Source organism: Sturnira hondurensis, unplaced genomic scaffold, assembly GCF_014824575.4.
Source record: "Sturnira hondurensis isolate 20B ecotype Veracruz unplaced genomic scaffold, ASM1482457v3 Scaffold0004136, whole genome shotgun sequence".
NCBI classification, from domain to species: domain Eukaryota; kingdom Metazoa; phylum Chordata; class Mammalia; order Chiroptera; family Phyllostomidae; genus Sturnira; species Sturnira hondurensis.
This window is the reverse complement of record NW_028076767.1, coordinates 19218196-19233294: the sequence shown is the minus strand read 5'-3', so window position 1 is coordinate 19233294 and position 15099 is coordinate 19218196. Positions and strand designations below refer to the sequence as shown.

Below are 15099 nucleotides of genomic sequence, written 5' to 3'. Positions count from 1 at the left end.
ATGGTTCGTAGTTGTCGGACTTCCATATAATTCCGTTTTCTGGTCTTTGGGTGTGTCCTAGTTCTCCAAACCTTTGTTGTATTCAAACTTGGTTGTGGGAGAAGGCACAGTGTTTCCACCTATGCCTCCATCTTGGTGGAAGTCCCCTTCCTTTCAACTCTTGATTCCAGAAGCCAGCTGAGGTTACCAAGGGAGATGGACCCTGGTTCATTCCCTGGACACAGATTCTGATGAACTTCTATCCTGCCTGTGGTGGGGATTTTATTACAATCTAAAATTTATCTTCATCATTTTTTTTCTGGGTCCAGGCCTAGCTTGTTGTCAGCTTTGGCTGGTGTCCCGAAATAAGAGGATCTGTGTGCTTTGCCGTCTCTTCAAGTTTGGTGATTATGGAGCTGTTCTCACCTGACTGCGAAGGCTGCTGGTTCCTTGCCTTTCTGGGCTCCCTGCCCTGCCCTGCCCTGCCCAGGCTACATGGGGCTGGACATTGGTGGGGAGGGGGCACTTCTGGCTCTCTCCTTAGAGGCCACTGCTCTTGGGCACATGACAATTCTGCTGCCCACTACACCCTTCGGGGCTGCAGGAGCTCAGAGGTGTGCCTGTGAGGTGTGGCTGTCTCACAGTCTCCCACCTGCACCCAGCTTTCCTCTTGGGTGGTCTGGCTGCTTCCCTTGGCCCCTTTCCTTCATATTCAAGACCTGCCAAATATCTCTGGGTTTTACAGTCCCTTCTTTTCTTAAGGACCCCGGTCTTCTCTTTCCTGATTCCTTCCTTTCTCTCTCAGGGAACCTTTTCTGCGTGAGTAGATTTTCTGTGTGTCCTTCTATACCCCATCCTATCAGGGCCTGAACTTGTGAAAGTGGAAACTTTTCCATTTTCTGACGAACCTCCCTTCTCTGAGACACTGACCACTGAATTCAGAATATTCTCCGAGGGGCCGGGTGAAACCGGAACTATCAGGGAGAAAACTTTTTTGAACATTTCAGGCTGGCCATGTCACGTCCTGGAACCGCTTCAGAACCTCAGAACCGGTTACTTTCAGTAACTATAAGATGCTCTTCCATCTTTCCTATATTCTCCCCAGTCTTAGAATTAGCATTTTCCCTAAGGAGTCCTGATGACTGTTCTGAAGAATGGCATCGGAAACCAACATCTGGCTGCTAGGTATACATTTTGCCAATTTGAATTGAAGATGTTTTGTTTTTAAATGGAGGTGAAATTCATATACCATAAAATTAACCATTATGTTAATGGGGATCAGTTTAGTGGCGTTTAATGCATTCAGAGTGTTGTGCAACCACCATCTCTATCTGGTCCCAAAACCTTTCCATTAACCAAAATAAAAGCGCATCCCTACTAAGCGGTTATTCCCTCTTACCTACTCTCTGTTCTCCTGGCAACCACAACTTTGCTTTTTGTTTCTATGCATTTAGCTGTCCTGGCTAATATTTCTTTTAAAATAATTTTAAAGCCTTCGATGAGGAAATCTACCAGAGGCTTTTAAAAAATATATTTATTTTTAGAATGAGGGAAGAGAGGGAGAGAGGGAGGGAAACATTAATGTAAAAGAAATGCCTCTTGCACCTCCCCTACTGGGGACCTGGCCCACTACCCAGGCATGTGCCCTGAATTGTACTGGTGACCTTTTGGTTCTCAGGCCAGCGCTCAATCCACTGAGCCACACCAGCCAGGGCTGAATATTTCACATAAACTGAATATTTCATATTGTACCATATGTCATCTTTTGTGAATGGCTTCATTCACTGAGTATAATCTCAAGACACTGGGCACAGTTTTTATGGTTTCACCAGGCTGTTGTTACCTGCTCTGTTCTCTCCATGGTTGAGCATTGGGCCTTTGTCTCTCGACATGTAATGTGTGATGATGGCAACGTTGGATTCTAGCCCCTGTGTGATTTTTGTGTTGGGCCAATGGGCAGAGGAAAGCACTTGGAGTTGGAGAGGGGAGGGGAACAGGAGTCTTAATCATTGCCATGACCACCCCCTAGTATACTATAAAATAATCCTGGGTTTTGTTACCTCATCATTCATATGATTAATTTTTATGTCTCTAGTCAGTAGTGCTTTTACTAGTGATAAATGTATGAGGAAGCTCCTATTTTGTAGGAATTGAAGACAAGTAAGTAATTTTCTGCATGAAAACAGGATAATTATTAAAAAGATGATTACAAAATGCCAAAAATCCCTATTCTTGATTTTCTCACACTTGTTAATTCAAGGTAATTTTGGTGAAATTTCAAAGGATAGTTGACATTTTCAGAATACTATTCAACTTGGTTCCTTAATCACAGCATGTCCTTGGCTCAATATTGCTTGAGAGGTTTCAAAGTGCTTTCATTCTTGAAAATTCTTTGGCATCAGGTGTGCTGGGTTTAGATTGCTGCCTGAAGGTCTCTCTGTGGGGAGATAAAACATAAGTAAATGTACTCCTAATGTGTAAGTTGGCTGCAGGCACAGGCTGCGCCAGCCAGCACACTTGTCTCCCTGACCACAGCCCTTGCCCTAAGGGGGACATAGGGAACAAATCAGCCAGGGGAGCCCCAGAGGTTGTAACTGGGTGATTGTCATTTGAGCTCTTCCAGAAATGAATGGATGGTGAAGCTCCTGGTAGGTGAGGGGACGTCCATGTGGAGCCAAAACAGAGCCTGTCCAGAAGTGGCAGGGCCCAGAGATGGATTCTGGTGTCGTCCTTTGGGCCTGGAATCAGGCCACTGCTGAAACTAACGCTGTATCTGGATGTTGGAGAACCACAATTTTGTTGTTGCTGTTGCTTTAAACCAGCCCTTGTGTTGTGCTTTCTGTCATTTGTAGCTGAAATACAGTTGGCATTCCTCTGATCCAAGTCCTTGCTTCAAGGCTGACTTAGAGAGGCCAAGTGATGTGTGCAAGGCCACTTGGAGCGATGGAGTGTGAGAGCAGGAGGTAGGAAACCAAGACTGAGGCAAAGGCTGGTTTTATCCCACTCTCCAGTATGGTAATTCATTTGGCCACAGATGCGGGACTTTGGGGGGTTATGTAAAAATGGGACTGTACAACTTCTGGTTTTGAGCCAATATGAAAGAAGTTGATTTTGGGTGGGTCAGATATCATGCTCATTTAGTATGTTTATTAAAAATGGAACATCTAAGAATGATAGAGATTTTAAAGATAGAGAATTTAAACTTCACTCTCTCATATACCTTTCGTACTTCCATCCTCATTATTTTCTTGATGTCAAATTCACATCAAAATCTCTTTCTTTTAACCATCTTTTTTTTTCTTTAAGGAAGCAAGCTCTTCTTCAAATTTTCTTTGGGTATAGGTAGACAGATGGGGTTCTCCCCATGCATCACATGTTACATTTGGGGAGGATTGGTCGGGGGGATATTTACTTGTGTGTCAGGGTGGCAGAGAATGAGAGGCCTCAGCACACACAAGGAGACGGTTTAGATGAGTCATTGTATGTAGTGGGCATGTTTGCAAAGAGATGACTGAGGCATATTCAATGAATTATGAGTCCTCATGGGAATAGTACACAGATTATTTGATTTTAAGGCCAAGAGTAGCCCTGGCTGGTGTAGCTCAGTGGATTGAGTGTGGGCTGCAAACCAAAGGGATGCTGGTTCAATTCCTAGTCAGGGGACATGTCTTGGTTGTGGGCCAGGTCCCCAGTGGGGGCCACACATAGATGGTTTTCTTCCTCTCTTTCTCTCTCCCTTCCTCTCTGTCTAAAAAAATAAATAAATAAAATTTGTTTCTCTAAAAAAAAAAAAGACCAAGAGTGTCACGGTGTTACGACTTATATGGTGAATAAAGGGACAGTGAGTCTGCCTAGGAAAGAGTCAGGAGATGGGATGGAGCTGTCAGCACAGCTTGGAGCTGCCTGTGATGCCAGGGCCCACTGGCCCCATCTAGTCCTTTGGAGACCACAGTGCAGAGTGGGCTTTAGTGCAAAAGGAAAATATTTGTATTTCTTTATCTCTTACCGAGTTAAGTAGTTCAACATTGGCATTGGTTAGAAGATTTGTGGTTATTCCTGGTGGAATATTCCATAGGTTGGAAAATTCTGAAATAAAGAAGGAGCGTCTTATGATATGCGTTGAAAAGAAGCAATGACAGGGCTGGTTGTTTTATCCACAGTCTACTGAGGGCATCTCTGGGCAGTGTATGGGTCTAGGAGAAATCACCCCTGCCCATTCAATGGAGAGACCTGAGTTAAGACATTGTCTCTCTCAGTCTTTTGTGTATGTGTTGGTGAGTTCACAAGGATCAGAAGAGACCCTAGAACTAACTAGAAACCTGGTGAGCTTTCTATGCACAAGGAATTGATACCAAGAGATATTGTATTTTGCTGTGTATAATGCACACTTTTTTGCCCACATATTTTAGGGAAAATAGGGTATGCATTATATAGGAGTATAATGATTATATACCATAGGTATAATAATCCCATGTATAATGTGTGCAGAAACATGAGTGTACCTTGCACACAGCAATATATAGTACGTTGGCATGTCTGCCCTCACTATCTTAAGAAACCGGAAGAATTAGTTTCTGCAGTTTTGGTGCCATTTGTACTATAGAGGTGCCATTAGTCCCCTGTAGAGGTCATCACGAATATGTACAGGTGGCATTTTGCACCATCATCTCTCGATGGCCATAAGGGTTATGACTTCAGACTCTTGATCATTCCAAACCCTAGTGTCTGTGTGACTAGAGACCTGGGTCCATCTTCCCTCTAAGTGGCACAACACTGTGTTTCTGAAGGTACCTGGGGGACTGGAGTTCATTTGAACCTGTCCAAGAGACATTTTGATTTGGTTTTTATGTTTTGCCATCTCAAGATGCTGAAGTCCGTATCTGAAAACAAAGAAGTGCTTTTCGACCCAGACAGTGATCAGAGGACAGTGTGTTCTCTGCCACGACACATTCTGTGGTGTGACTTCACACCCTTGTACATTGCTTGTGACCCCAACTCTTCTAGGTGTTTGTGTTGATTCTACATACCAGCAATGGTAGACACAAACTTCTTCATCACTGCAGACATCACATCTTTTACCTCGTCCATCTGGAAGAGATGGGAGGAACATTTTTAGCAGTAGGTGTAGTAGTCCCCCCGGTTAGTCCTCACATCGGGGAAAGCAGTCTTGGGTCCCTCTGTATGTGCTTTTTTTTTTTCCTAGTGGAAGAAGGCTCTTACTGAACAAGGCTGTGCAGGAAGGTGGGTCTCAGCCTAACTCTCAGGCCTCTAAATTCTTTGGGATTTTCGAAAACCCTTAGGTAGCCCCAACAAATGTTTTTGGGTTCTTGTTATGTCCCAGACACTGGTCTAGGCAGAGGTGTGCAGCTGTGTGCCCTCGGGACAAATACTGAATTCAGTATTGGGGAGGACTGGTTGTTGCTGAAGGCTTCCTCTTTGTGTCCTACCCAAATCCCTCCCTGGTCTGGTCCTCCCTGCTGGGGTCTGCGTACCTTCCTCCCTTTGCATTCATTCCCCTCCTCACCATGCCTGTGATTCCATGCTGCCTCCCCTTCGCACAGTCTGTTTCCTTTACCTGGTATATGCATACTTTTCATCCATGGTAAATACTTGAAGCCTGAGTTCAGGCACCATTTTTTTAGTGAACTCACTGTCTGCCTTCCAGATGGTTGTCCTCCACTCTGTCTTCTTCATGCTCAGTGGACAGCTATTTGCATAAATGTCCATGTGCCCATCAGGTGGGTAGTTACTTGAGGTCAGGGACCATGCCTTCTATTTTCCTTTCATGGCACAGAGCCTGGCATATCCCATAACTCCCCAGTAAAGATGAGATGAAGGAACTCTGGGCTTGCCACGACTCCCAGAGTTTGCCTCGTGACGGACTCACCATTATCCGAAGGCTCAGATACAGGACACAGATAGTTCACACATAGTCATTAAGTCATTCACACAATGGGTGCTCATTGTGTGCTTCCACCCAGTGTGTGATTACCAAGTCACTTAATGATTTGGCTTGTTTATTTCTTTAATCTGTCTCTGTCTTCCCACTGAAACCAGAGGGTCACTCCTGGAGTCAGGAAGTCGCATTTTTAGAGCCAGGCTCATAGTGGTGCTCACTAAATGTGTGTTGGATGGTGGTATGAATATGTGCAAGGTCAAATGTGTTAAATGTGGGGATGGCTGGTAAATCTTTCTTGAGTTTCCATCCTTGTGCCTGGAGCCTAGACACTGGGTGCTCCCCTCATTCTTCCCACTTCCCTATCCCCCCAGGCTCTCCTCTGCTGATCCATGTGCTTACTCCATAGGACATGGACTGAAAACCTCAGATGGGGAAGGTGAGGCCATGGGAAGCTCGGCATGTTTTTGAGCAACTGCCATGAGCTGAGGCAAGGTAGGAATCTGTATCATTTTTCATCCTTTCTGTGGACCCCAAGACTTCCTGGTGCATCAGAATGACACACGACACTAAAAAAGCGTGGGTTTCGGGCTTGCCTTCAGGTCACTGACCGAATGGGGCACTGCGGCAGTGGACTTAGGGAGCCAGTTTTACAAGTTCTCCTGAGAAACTTCAGCGTGGAGCTTGCAGTCCTATTCCACACTGTGTCTGTGATCTAGTCTGTGTGACCCTTCCCTTTCCAAAGTCCTTGTGTCACTAAGTGTCTGGGTTTAAAACAATTTCTCATGCATCATAAATATTTTGAAAATCTAATCAACTTACAGCCTCCGGGGGGTTCGTGCTGTGCGTAAAGCTGTTGGGAAACAAAATACAAGGAAAAACTATTTTCAAATAAAAAATATGAACTAACTCTAAAATAGAGTTTAAGGATTAGCTCAGTGACTTCATGAAACCATTTAGAAATTATCAAATACAGACAGGTGAATACAGCATGTAAGTAAATCTTTGTCCTGAGTTCCCAGTAAGTATCCAACTACTTCCCAAGGGCCTTGTCCATTATTCCCCTCATGTGATTTGAATAGGGTTCTCGATATTGTAGTATAATTGATAAGTGTCAAGAAGAGTTTGTAGCTATGGACAGTACCTTAGAATCCTGAGGTCTGCCATCAACGTTCCTCTTAAAACCTTGCACGCATAGGAGATGAGAAACCTCTGCATTCATATAAAACAAACGAGTTAAAAATAATACCCTGACCAGGCTACTCAGCAGGCACGTCACATTGTGGTATGACCAACAAGGCCACAGGTCAGAACTAGCGTGGAGACTACCTGCCCTCAGGAGACAGCCTGTTTGTTCTGCCCGGGCAGCTGAGCCCACCAGCCTGCTTGCTCTTTCTTGTCTTCCTGAGTCACCCAGGCCCTTGGCCCTCAGGGTTATGGCGGTAACTCCCCTCATCGGACCCTGTTTTTTCCATATAACTTCTGCTTCGACTGGTTTCTCTTTGCAACTGATTCCTGATTTGTTGCTACTCGGCACTCACCGTTAGCCCTTGGGCAAAGATCTCACCGTCCTTATTCACGTGAACCCAGTAGGTGACTTGGATTTTGTTGCCTGGCAGGGTGAAGTACAATATTCTGGTGATGCGTGCAGTCAGGTTATTCGTCTGTTGTAAAGAAGTCATCAGTTAGAGTGTGGAGAGGAGAGGAAGGAGGACTGCAGAATGTTGTGTTCTGAAACAACCGCGCATCATTCAGTTCATTTATTCAAATATTAATTGGTGCTGTAGTATGAGTTAGTCACCTAGCTGGGTGCTGGCATGGCAGAAGTAACCACACAAACAGGGTCTCATTCCCGACCTTGCCATTTATCTCATTCTCTTTCTTGGAAGGACAGTGGTACCTACACTAGACAAAATTTTACTTTTCCAGTACTCCTCATCCAATTTAAAGACTGTTCCTTTTTATGGCCTAGTGGCAGGCCACTCTGGACTTGAGTATTTTGGGCAACTTTGTTAAGGATATATTTTAGATTGCTTGAAACAGAGCCCGGCACATAGAGAGGACTCAGTGATCATTGTTTTGTTATAAATACTGTCACCATTCCTTCGACCCCTGGGAGCGGGTGAATACCTCACAAGTAGGGTAACCCCCTCCCTTGCTCCTGCTGTGACTCCTGATAAGTTACTTCTCTCAATTTGGTCACCAGCAAAATGGGAATAAGAATTCCTACCTCCCAGATCTGTCGTGAGGATGAAATGTTGTTCATTATCTAAGGACAACTGGCTTTGTACCTGGCACCTAGAAAGCACTGAGAAAACACTTCCCTCTGGTGCCCTTGTTCTCTGCTTTCCCGATACAAACATGGATGCACACGTATGATCATTAAGGGGAAATGTGTATCCCGTTTCCTCGTATTTGCCTCTGGAACAGTGTTCCAGAGCCCATTTCTACCTTCTCACACTAGAGGTTGACAGACTTGGCTTAAGCACACAGACAGGGGTGCCAGGGGCCAGGTGGATGACGGTTACCTTGACAGAGCTCTGCTCGGCACTGACGGTGATGATTTCCCTGAGCATTGTGTTCGACAGAGTTATGGCAATGTCAGCATTTTTAGGATCTGGCGGAAGGAGACTACTGGGTTTCAGGACTTTCCCATTAATGAAAGCCTAGAGAGAGAGAAACAGAAATCATCATCATCTGTGAAACTAATATCAATTTCAGTGCCTTTGGAGTCCCAGCCGAGATGTGGAGGAGCGAGGCGGTTCCATGTGGGCACTGCAATGGACGAGCTTGAGGACGAAGAGCAGTAGACGCCCCCAGCCTCCCAGGTGAGGGACACTGGGGAGTCGTAGGGTACGCAGAGACTGCAGAAGGACCTCATCGTACAGGAGAAAGCACTGCTTTTCTTCGGCTGATTAGCCCTGATGGGGTGCAAATCAGGCTCCCAGACTTTTGATTTTCCAAGAGAATTTTCATTTCCAAAAATGAGAATTCCACAAATTCTCATTTTTCTCAGGTGAATTCCCCCATTTAAGTGTTGCTTCGAGTAAGGTGTGTGTGTGTATGCATTTGTTCATAACTTATAGCTCCTACCTTTTTTTTTTTTCCACATGTTCTATAACCTGGGAGAAGGAGGTCCTTATCAAGCTCAAGGCCATCTTGTCTATGAAACCTTCCCATAGATATTCTGGCGTCCATTGAATAATTACATTTCATATGCATTTTCCCCTCTGCTTATAAAATCCAAACTCTAGAAGGCAGGAAATTTGAAAAGTTCACAGAAGTATGAAGAAGGAAAAAGGGATCTTGGGTGACATCTGATATTTCTCCTTATTTTTTCTTGGCATACCTAATATAATTTTTATTTTACTTTAAAAAAGTTAACAGTACCTTTATAAGCATTTCGAAAAACTTCTAATGATCTAATACTTGGCTCAATTATTTCCTTTTTGTTCCATTCTAGCTTTTTTCTTTTCTCATTGTTAATATTTGTATTCCTTTGTCCTTAAATATATGCACACTTAGGATGTTTGTACAGATAGACGCCCAGAAGTGCAGTGAAGTGGGTCAGAAAACCTTGCCTTTCTTCAGTATTCCTTGTGGTTGGGGTGAGTTGGCCTTTTTTGTTGTCTTGTGTATTTTCCCATAAGTGTCTACACCTGTGTTTGCCACATCCTATTGATAAAAAAATTGATTGTCATTGTTGGAATGCCTCTTAGGCATTGTACATTGGACTTAAGTGGAAGGGAAAACATGGCTGACCCCTGTGTCAGATGCTCAGGTGTTGTGGTGGAAGCCTGGGAGATCTACCCCATGGTAAATATCTGGGATCTGACAAGGGATGAAGGTTGGTTTGTCATGTGATTAGAGTGTATTTTGAGTTCAAGGGTGTTTCCAGCTTTCCTGCAGAATTTATCATAATAACAAAGAACACTTACACAGTAGAGGATTGAAAGACCTTGTTCAGATGCCTGGAGACTTCTAATATAGTACTTGAACAACAAAGCAGCTGCAGGAGAGAGGAAAGAGAGAACATGGAGCGACCCAACATAACAGGTGTTGTGTCCTGGGTTCTCTGCCTGGCTTTGCCCTCCAGGTCGGGGACCATCACTTTCCCTCAAACCCTGGCAGAAAGCTGGTGCCACATTGTTTTATGAGTCTAGGAAGAATCTCAGGGAGCAAGGTGACACAAGAACTTGGCCCTGTCCCTAATGTGCCACAACTGCCAGGGGCAGGACAAGGTTTGCTGCCTGTGCCCTGTGTTTTGACTACTCTGCAACTAGGCACTGTCACCAATTTCCAGTTTTGGTTGTAATGGTGTCAGCTGACTAATCAAGTCCTATCACCCCTGCATACTTGATATATATGGATATATTGGAAGAAATCTCCACCTCTCAGCCTCCCTGGTGTGAGGCACTGGGGCTGCTCCTTCCTCAGGCTCCAGGCACGCATACACTTTGCAAACCATCTGGGCCTGGGACTCCACCACCAAGACTCCTAAGGAGCTTTTGTCCTGTTGGACCCTGGATAATGAGCCACAGTAATTTGGAGAAGCAGCTAAACTGCCACATTCTCTTCCCTGAGGGCGCTGAGGAGTTTGTTGGGTGCTTGTTGCTCACAGGCCCATCCTCTTCTGTCTGTCACCCAATGAGATTCCTAGGGAGGGTTGGCCACCCCCCTACATTGACCTGGGCAGCCCCTGGAGGTTGGGTGTCTGTACTCACAGTTCTTGCATTCGGTGAAATCACTGAGATCAATGTCACATGACTTTGTTTCTTTCAACTGTGAATGAACCACCAGTTAGGTTTGCAGAGGAAATGCAGCAGGCCACCTCCTCTTCTCCTCCTCCTCTGTCCTCCTGTCCTTCTTCCTCTTCTACTTCTGGGCCTCCTTATTGGCAGGACTCCTTCTCTCCCTCCCCCCAGCCTGAGGCACTGTCCTATCCTATTGCTGGGGTTTTTTGGGCCAGAGGGGTATTGCATCCCCTGGCCCCTGGACTCCTGAGGGCCAGTGTGTCCTGTTCACATTTCTCCCAGCCTCAGGCCATATCTGAGGACAGGGCTTCTTCCTGTCTTCCACCCAATGACAGAGATTTTTTTTCATGGTGCCCTCTCCTTTCCTATGACTTACATTTTCTTGCAATTTAACTGTCAGCAGTTGAGAAACGATGTCATCCAAGGGCACAGGGACAGGGAGAGGCAAAGTATCTGTGACCCTGGGAAAGATATAGGCAGAGAGTTGTTGCATGATTTTGCATTTCTGGATTTGACCCAAACATTGGTGATAACCCATCCATTGATGGTTTAGCTGCAATGATGTCCTGCTGCTTACATTTTGCCACCACCTGAGCCATTTCGCCTTTGGTTTTAGTCATGAAGGAAGATGCAAGGATACCTGGGAAAATGGCCAAAGCCAGGCATCTGGCGAGTGTTCCCACGTGGAGCAATTTATCCTTCAGATACTGTGCACTTGGGTGAGCACACTTGTGTGAGACCTTACATATCAGCATAGGGTACAAAGCAACTATTCTATGTTAAGGGACTAGTTAAACAAATTATAGTGCATCTTCATAATGGAGTTGTAGGTGGAAATGACATAAGAAGCTATTTACTGATGTATCTGATTACAAGGAATTTTTTACTGTGAAATGATTGGAAAATAGGTATTACATAATACCTACCCATTTCTGTGTTTGTGGATATACCCACATATTAGTTGCCTATGCAGGTAATATCTCTAAAAGCCAAAAAGAGGGACTGCATTCATTGGTTGCTTCCAGGGAGTATAATTAGCCAGCTAGTGTGTATGGGTGTGTGGGAGACTGTAGTGCACAGCTTTTTCTATCTTTTGAATTTTGATCCATGTAAATGCATTGCTTATGCAAAAAAACTAGAACAAAATACAAGTGTGCTTAGTAGGTAGAATGCAGGCTGAATGGGCTGTTTCCAGGCAAAGACCCATCTCTAGGCCTGTTTATTGATCATTGAAACCATTGAAGAGGACTTCTGATCAAGATGGTGGTGTAGGCAGACATGGCTTACCTCTTTGCACAACCACATCAAAATTACAACTAAAATATAGAACAACCATCACTCACAACTATCAGAAACTGAGCTGAATGGAAGTCTAAAAACTATGTAATTAAAGGAACCACATTCATCTAGACTGGTAGGAGGGGTGCCCACACAGAACGGGCTGGTCCCTCCCTCACCCATGTGTGGTAGATACAAATTCAGGAGGGATATCTGAGGAGTGAGGAGTCCCAGCCCCAACCAGGCCCCCCAGCCTAGGGTTCTGGTGCCAGGAAGATAAGTCCCCAAAACTTCTGGGTGTAAAAACTAGTAGGGATTGAATCAGTGGGAGAAAGTTCTGATGCCTCAGGCAGTTCTTCTTAAAGAACCCATACACAGACTCACCTACTCAGACTCATTCCCTCTGAGCTCCAGCACCAGGGTAGTAGCTTGAAAGTCCCCAGTGACATATAGGGAGAAACTGTTGTCTGGCATCAAGTGAGCAGAGGCTGTTGACCCTTTTCTAAACCCTCCCCGCACAGAGCCACAGGGCCAGCAAGTTGGTGCTGTAAGTGAGACTCCATCAACCTGGCTAACACTGTGTGACCACCTTGGAGAACCAATAGACTCCATCCAACCCAACTTATGGGCCAACTCAAACTGCTTTTACATATGAATGACTGGTCTGGGCTCTTGCTTTATAACTTTCTAAATCCTCTCAAGCAAGCAACAGCTGGCTTCAATGAGCCCCAGATCCAGCACTAGAATCAGCTAGCCTAGATTCATAGCCTGGTTTCACCTAGGAATCTCCCAGCACAAGTAGCATCCATCTTGTGCTCAGGCAGTGTGACCTTGAGCAAAACAGAGGTGGGGGCTGAGCTTGACCCACACTACCTGGGAAACACCAGGGCCAGTGGACCAAGTGGGCAGCTAAAGACTATGATGGGGCACCACCACCCAGCCTCTGCACATTTGATCCCAACAGAGGGTGGAGTTTGGTAATAAATGATCACAGCCAATCCTTGCAGCTGACTGGCCTGGGTAAATCACTCCCATTGATCTACCAACAGCAACCTAGGCTCAGCTACAAGAGGAGGGTGTGCCTAGCCCACACGAAGGACATCACTTGAGTACCCAGCTTGGGTGATAGGAAAGACTGTGCCAATTGACTCTACAGGACACCTACTATATTAGGCGACACTACCAAGACACCAAGTCAAAGCAGCTCTACCTAATACATAGAAACAAACATAGAGTGGCTAACAAAATGAGGAGACAAAGAAACATGGCCCAAATGAAAGAACAGATCAAAACTCCCAAAAAAGAAATAAACAAAATGTAGATAAGCAATTTACCAGATGCAGAGTTCAAAGCACTGGTTATAAGGATGCTCAGGGAACTTAGTGAGGACCTCAGCAGCATAAAGAAGATCCAGTCAGAAACAAAGGATTCACTAATTGAAATAAAGAACAATTTACAGGGAAACAACAGTAGAGTGGATGAAGCCAAGAATCAAATCAATAATTTGGAACATGAAGAAGCAAAAAACAACCAACCGATTTGTAAAAAGAATCCAAACAAATGAGGATAGTATGAGCAGCCTCTGGGACAACTTTAACAGGTCCAACATTCACATGACAGGGGTGCCAGAAGTAGAAGAGAAAAAGCAAGAAACTGGAAACATTTTTTAAAAAATAAGGAGAGAACTTTCCTAATTTGGTGAGGGAAATAGACATTCAAGTCGAGGATGCACAGAGAGTCCCAAACAAATTAGACACAAAGAGATCCACTCCAAGACACATCATAATTAAAATCCCTAAGAGTTAAAAGTAAAGAGAGAGAATCTTAAAATTGGCAAGAAAAAAAGAAGTTAGGACCTACAGGGGTGTTCTCATAAGACTGTCAGCTGATTTCTCAAAAGAAACTTTGCAGGCTAGAAGGTGCTGGCAAGACATATTTAAAGTCATGAAAAGCAGGGACCTACAGCCAAGATTGCTCTACCCAGCAAAGCTATCATTTAGAATCAAAAGGAGATAAAGAGCTTCCCAGACAAGAAAACTCAATGGACTTCATCATCACCCAACCATTATTATATGAAATGTTAAAGGGACTTATTTAAGAGAAAGATGATCAAAACTAGGAACAATAAAATGGCAAAAAATACAAATCTATTAACAAATGAACCCCAAAACCAAACTAAGCAAACAAGAACAGAGACAGAATCATGGATATAGAGTGCATTTTGATAGTTGTCAGACGGAAGGGGGTTGCGGGTGAATGGATGAGAAGGTGAGGAGGTTAAGAAGCACATGTAGCTTCTTAATAGACATGGGGATATTAAGTACAGAATAGAAAATGGAGTAGTCAAAGAACTTATACTGATTCATGGACATGAACAATGGTGTGGGGATTGCCTGAGGAAATTCAGGGTGCTGGATGGAGGGCAGCAAAGAGGGAAAATTGGGACAACTGTAATAGCATAATCAATACAATAAAATTAAAAAAGAAACCACTGGATTCACTAAACTAATCTATGGGGTCACCCCCCTGTGTACCAGTGGGCACCTTCTGGCACACTGGCCCTAGATCCAGAAAATGAGAAAAATATTCTCACATACGTCTTCACCAGCTGAAGGTACACTTTGTTGACCTTGATGTCAATGTCCTGGACTTGGAGGTTGACACATTGGGGGCTGTTTGTGGAAATCCCAATTTTCAGAGTCACATCTCCATTCACTTGAAATCCCAGGAGGCTGATAACAGGTCCTAGTAGGCTGTGGACAACAAGACACAGGTGCAGGCTGTTGCTCAGCCAAAGTGGTGGGCATTTTGGGAGTGAGCCTCATGGGTGTGTCCAGGTTTCAGAGACAGGGAAAGGCTGATGCTTCCCAGTGAGCATGACAGTGCCCTGTACACAGGCTTCAGAGCCTGGTTCATGGCAGGCATTGCATTAAACACTGAAAAAATCCCTCTCCTGGCCAAACTTCAGGAAGTCTTCTTTTGCCAGAGGCACCAGGCTGCCTTGTATCTAGATGCCCATCACAGGTTCACATTTGTGTGTAGCACCTGGGCTGTCTGTTGTGCGGGTGACAGCATAAGAAAGACTCTCTGTATACCAGAACCTGGTCTTATTAGCACCGAATGTTCTGGAGAAGATGGATGGCTCTTCCTGCTGCTGCTAATTGTGTTGGTCACAGACATGGGCTCTGGAGG

General features: G+C 44.7%; 1 protein-coding gene across 2 annotated transcripts in view; it reads right to left on the bottom strand.

Annotated features, from left to right (window-relative positions):
- Positions 1–2155: 2155 nt before the first annotated feature.
- The window catches only part of LOC118985371 (vomeromodulin-like), a 20498-nt gene continuing 7554 nt past the window's right edge, over positions 2156–15099 (bottom strand). For both annotated transcript variants that reach the window (XM_037043873.1, XM_037043872.1), the window contains exons 5-15: positions 14505–14660; positions 11006–11090; positions 10600–10657; positions 9814–9884; positions 8404–8541; positions 7417–7539; positions 7020–7087; positions 6698–6728; positions 5007–5067; positions 3986–4065; positions 2156–2416 (exon numbers count right to left, since the gene is read on the bottom strand). In XM_037043873.1, coding sequence (XP_036899768.1) covers positions 2393–2416; positions 3986–4065; positions 5007–5067; positions 6698–6728; positions 7020–7087; positions 7417–7539; positions 8404–8541; positions 9814–9884; positions 10600–10657; positions 11006–11090; positions 14505–14660 — 895 coding nt within the window. In that variant the 3' untranslated portion in view covers positions 2156–2392. The remainder of the gene's footprint in view (positions 2417–3985; positions 4066–5006; positions 5068–6697; positions 6729–7019; positions 7088–7416; positions 7540–8403; positions 8542–9813; positions 9885–10599; positions 10658–11005; positions 11091–14504; positions 14661–15099) is intronic.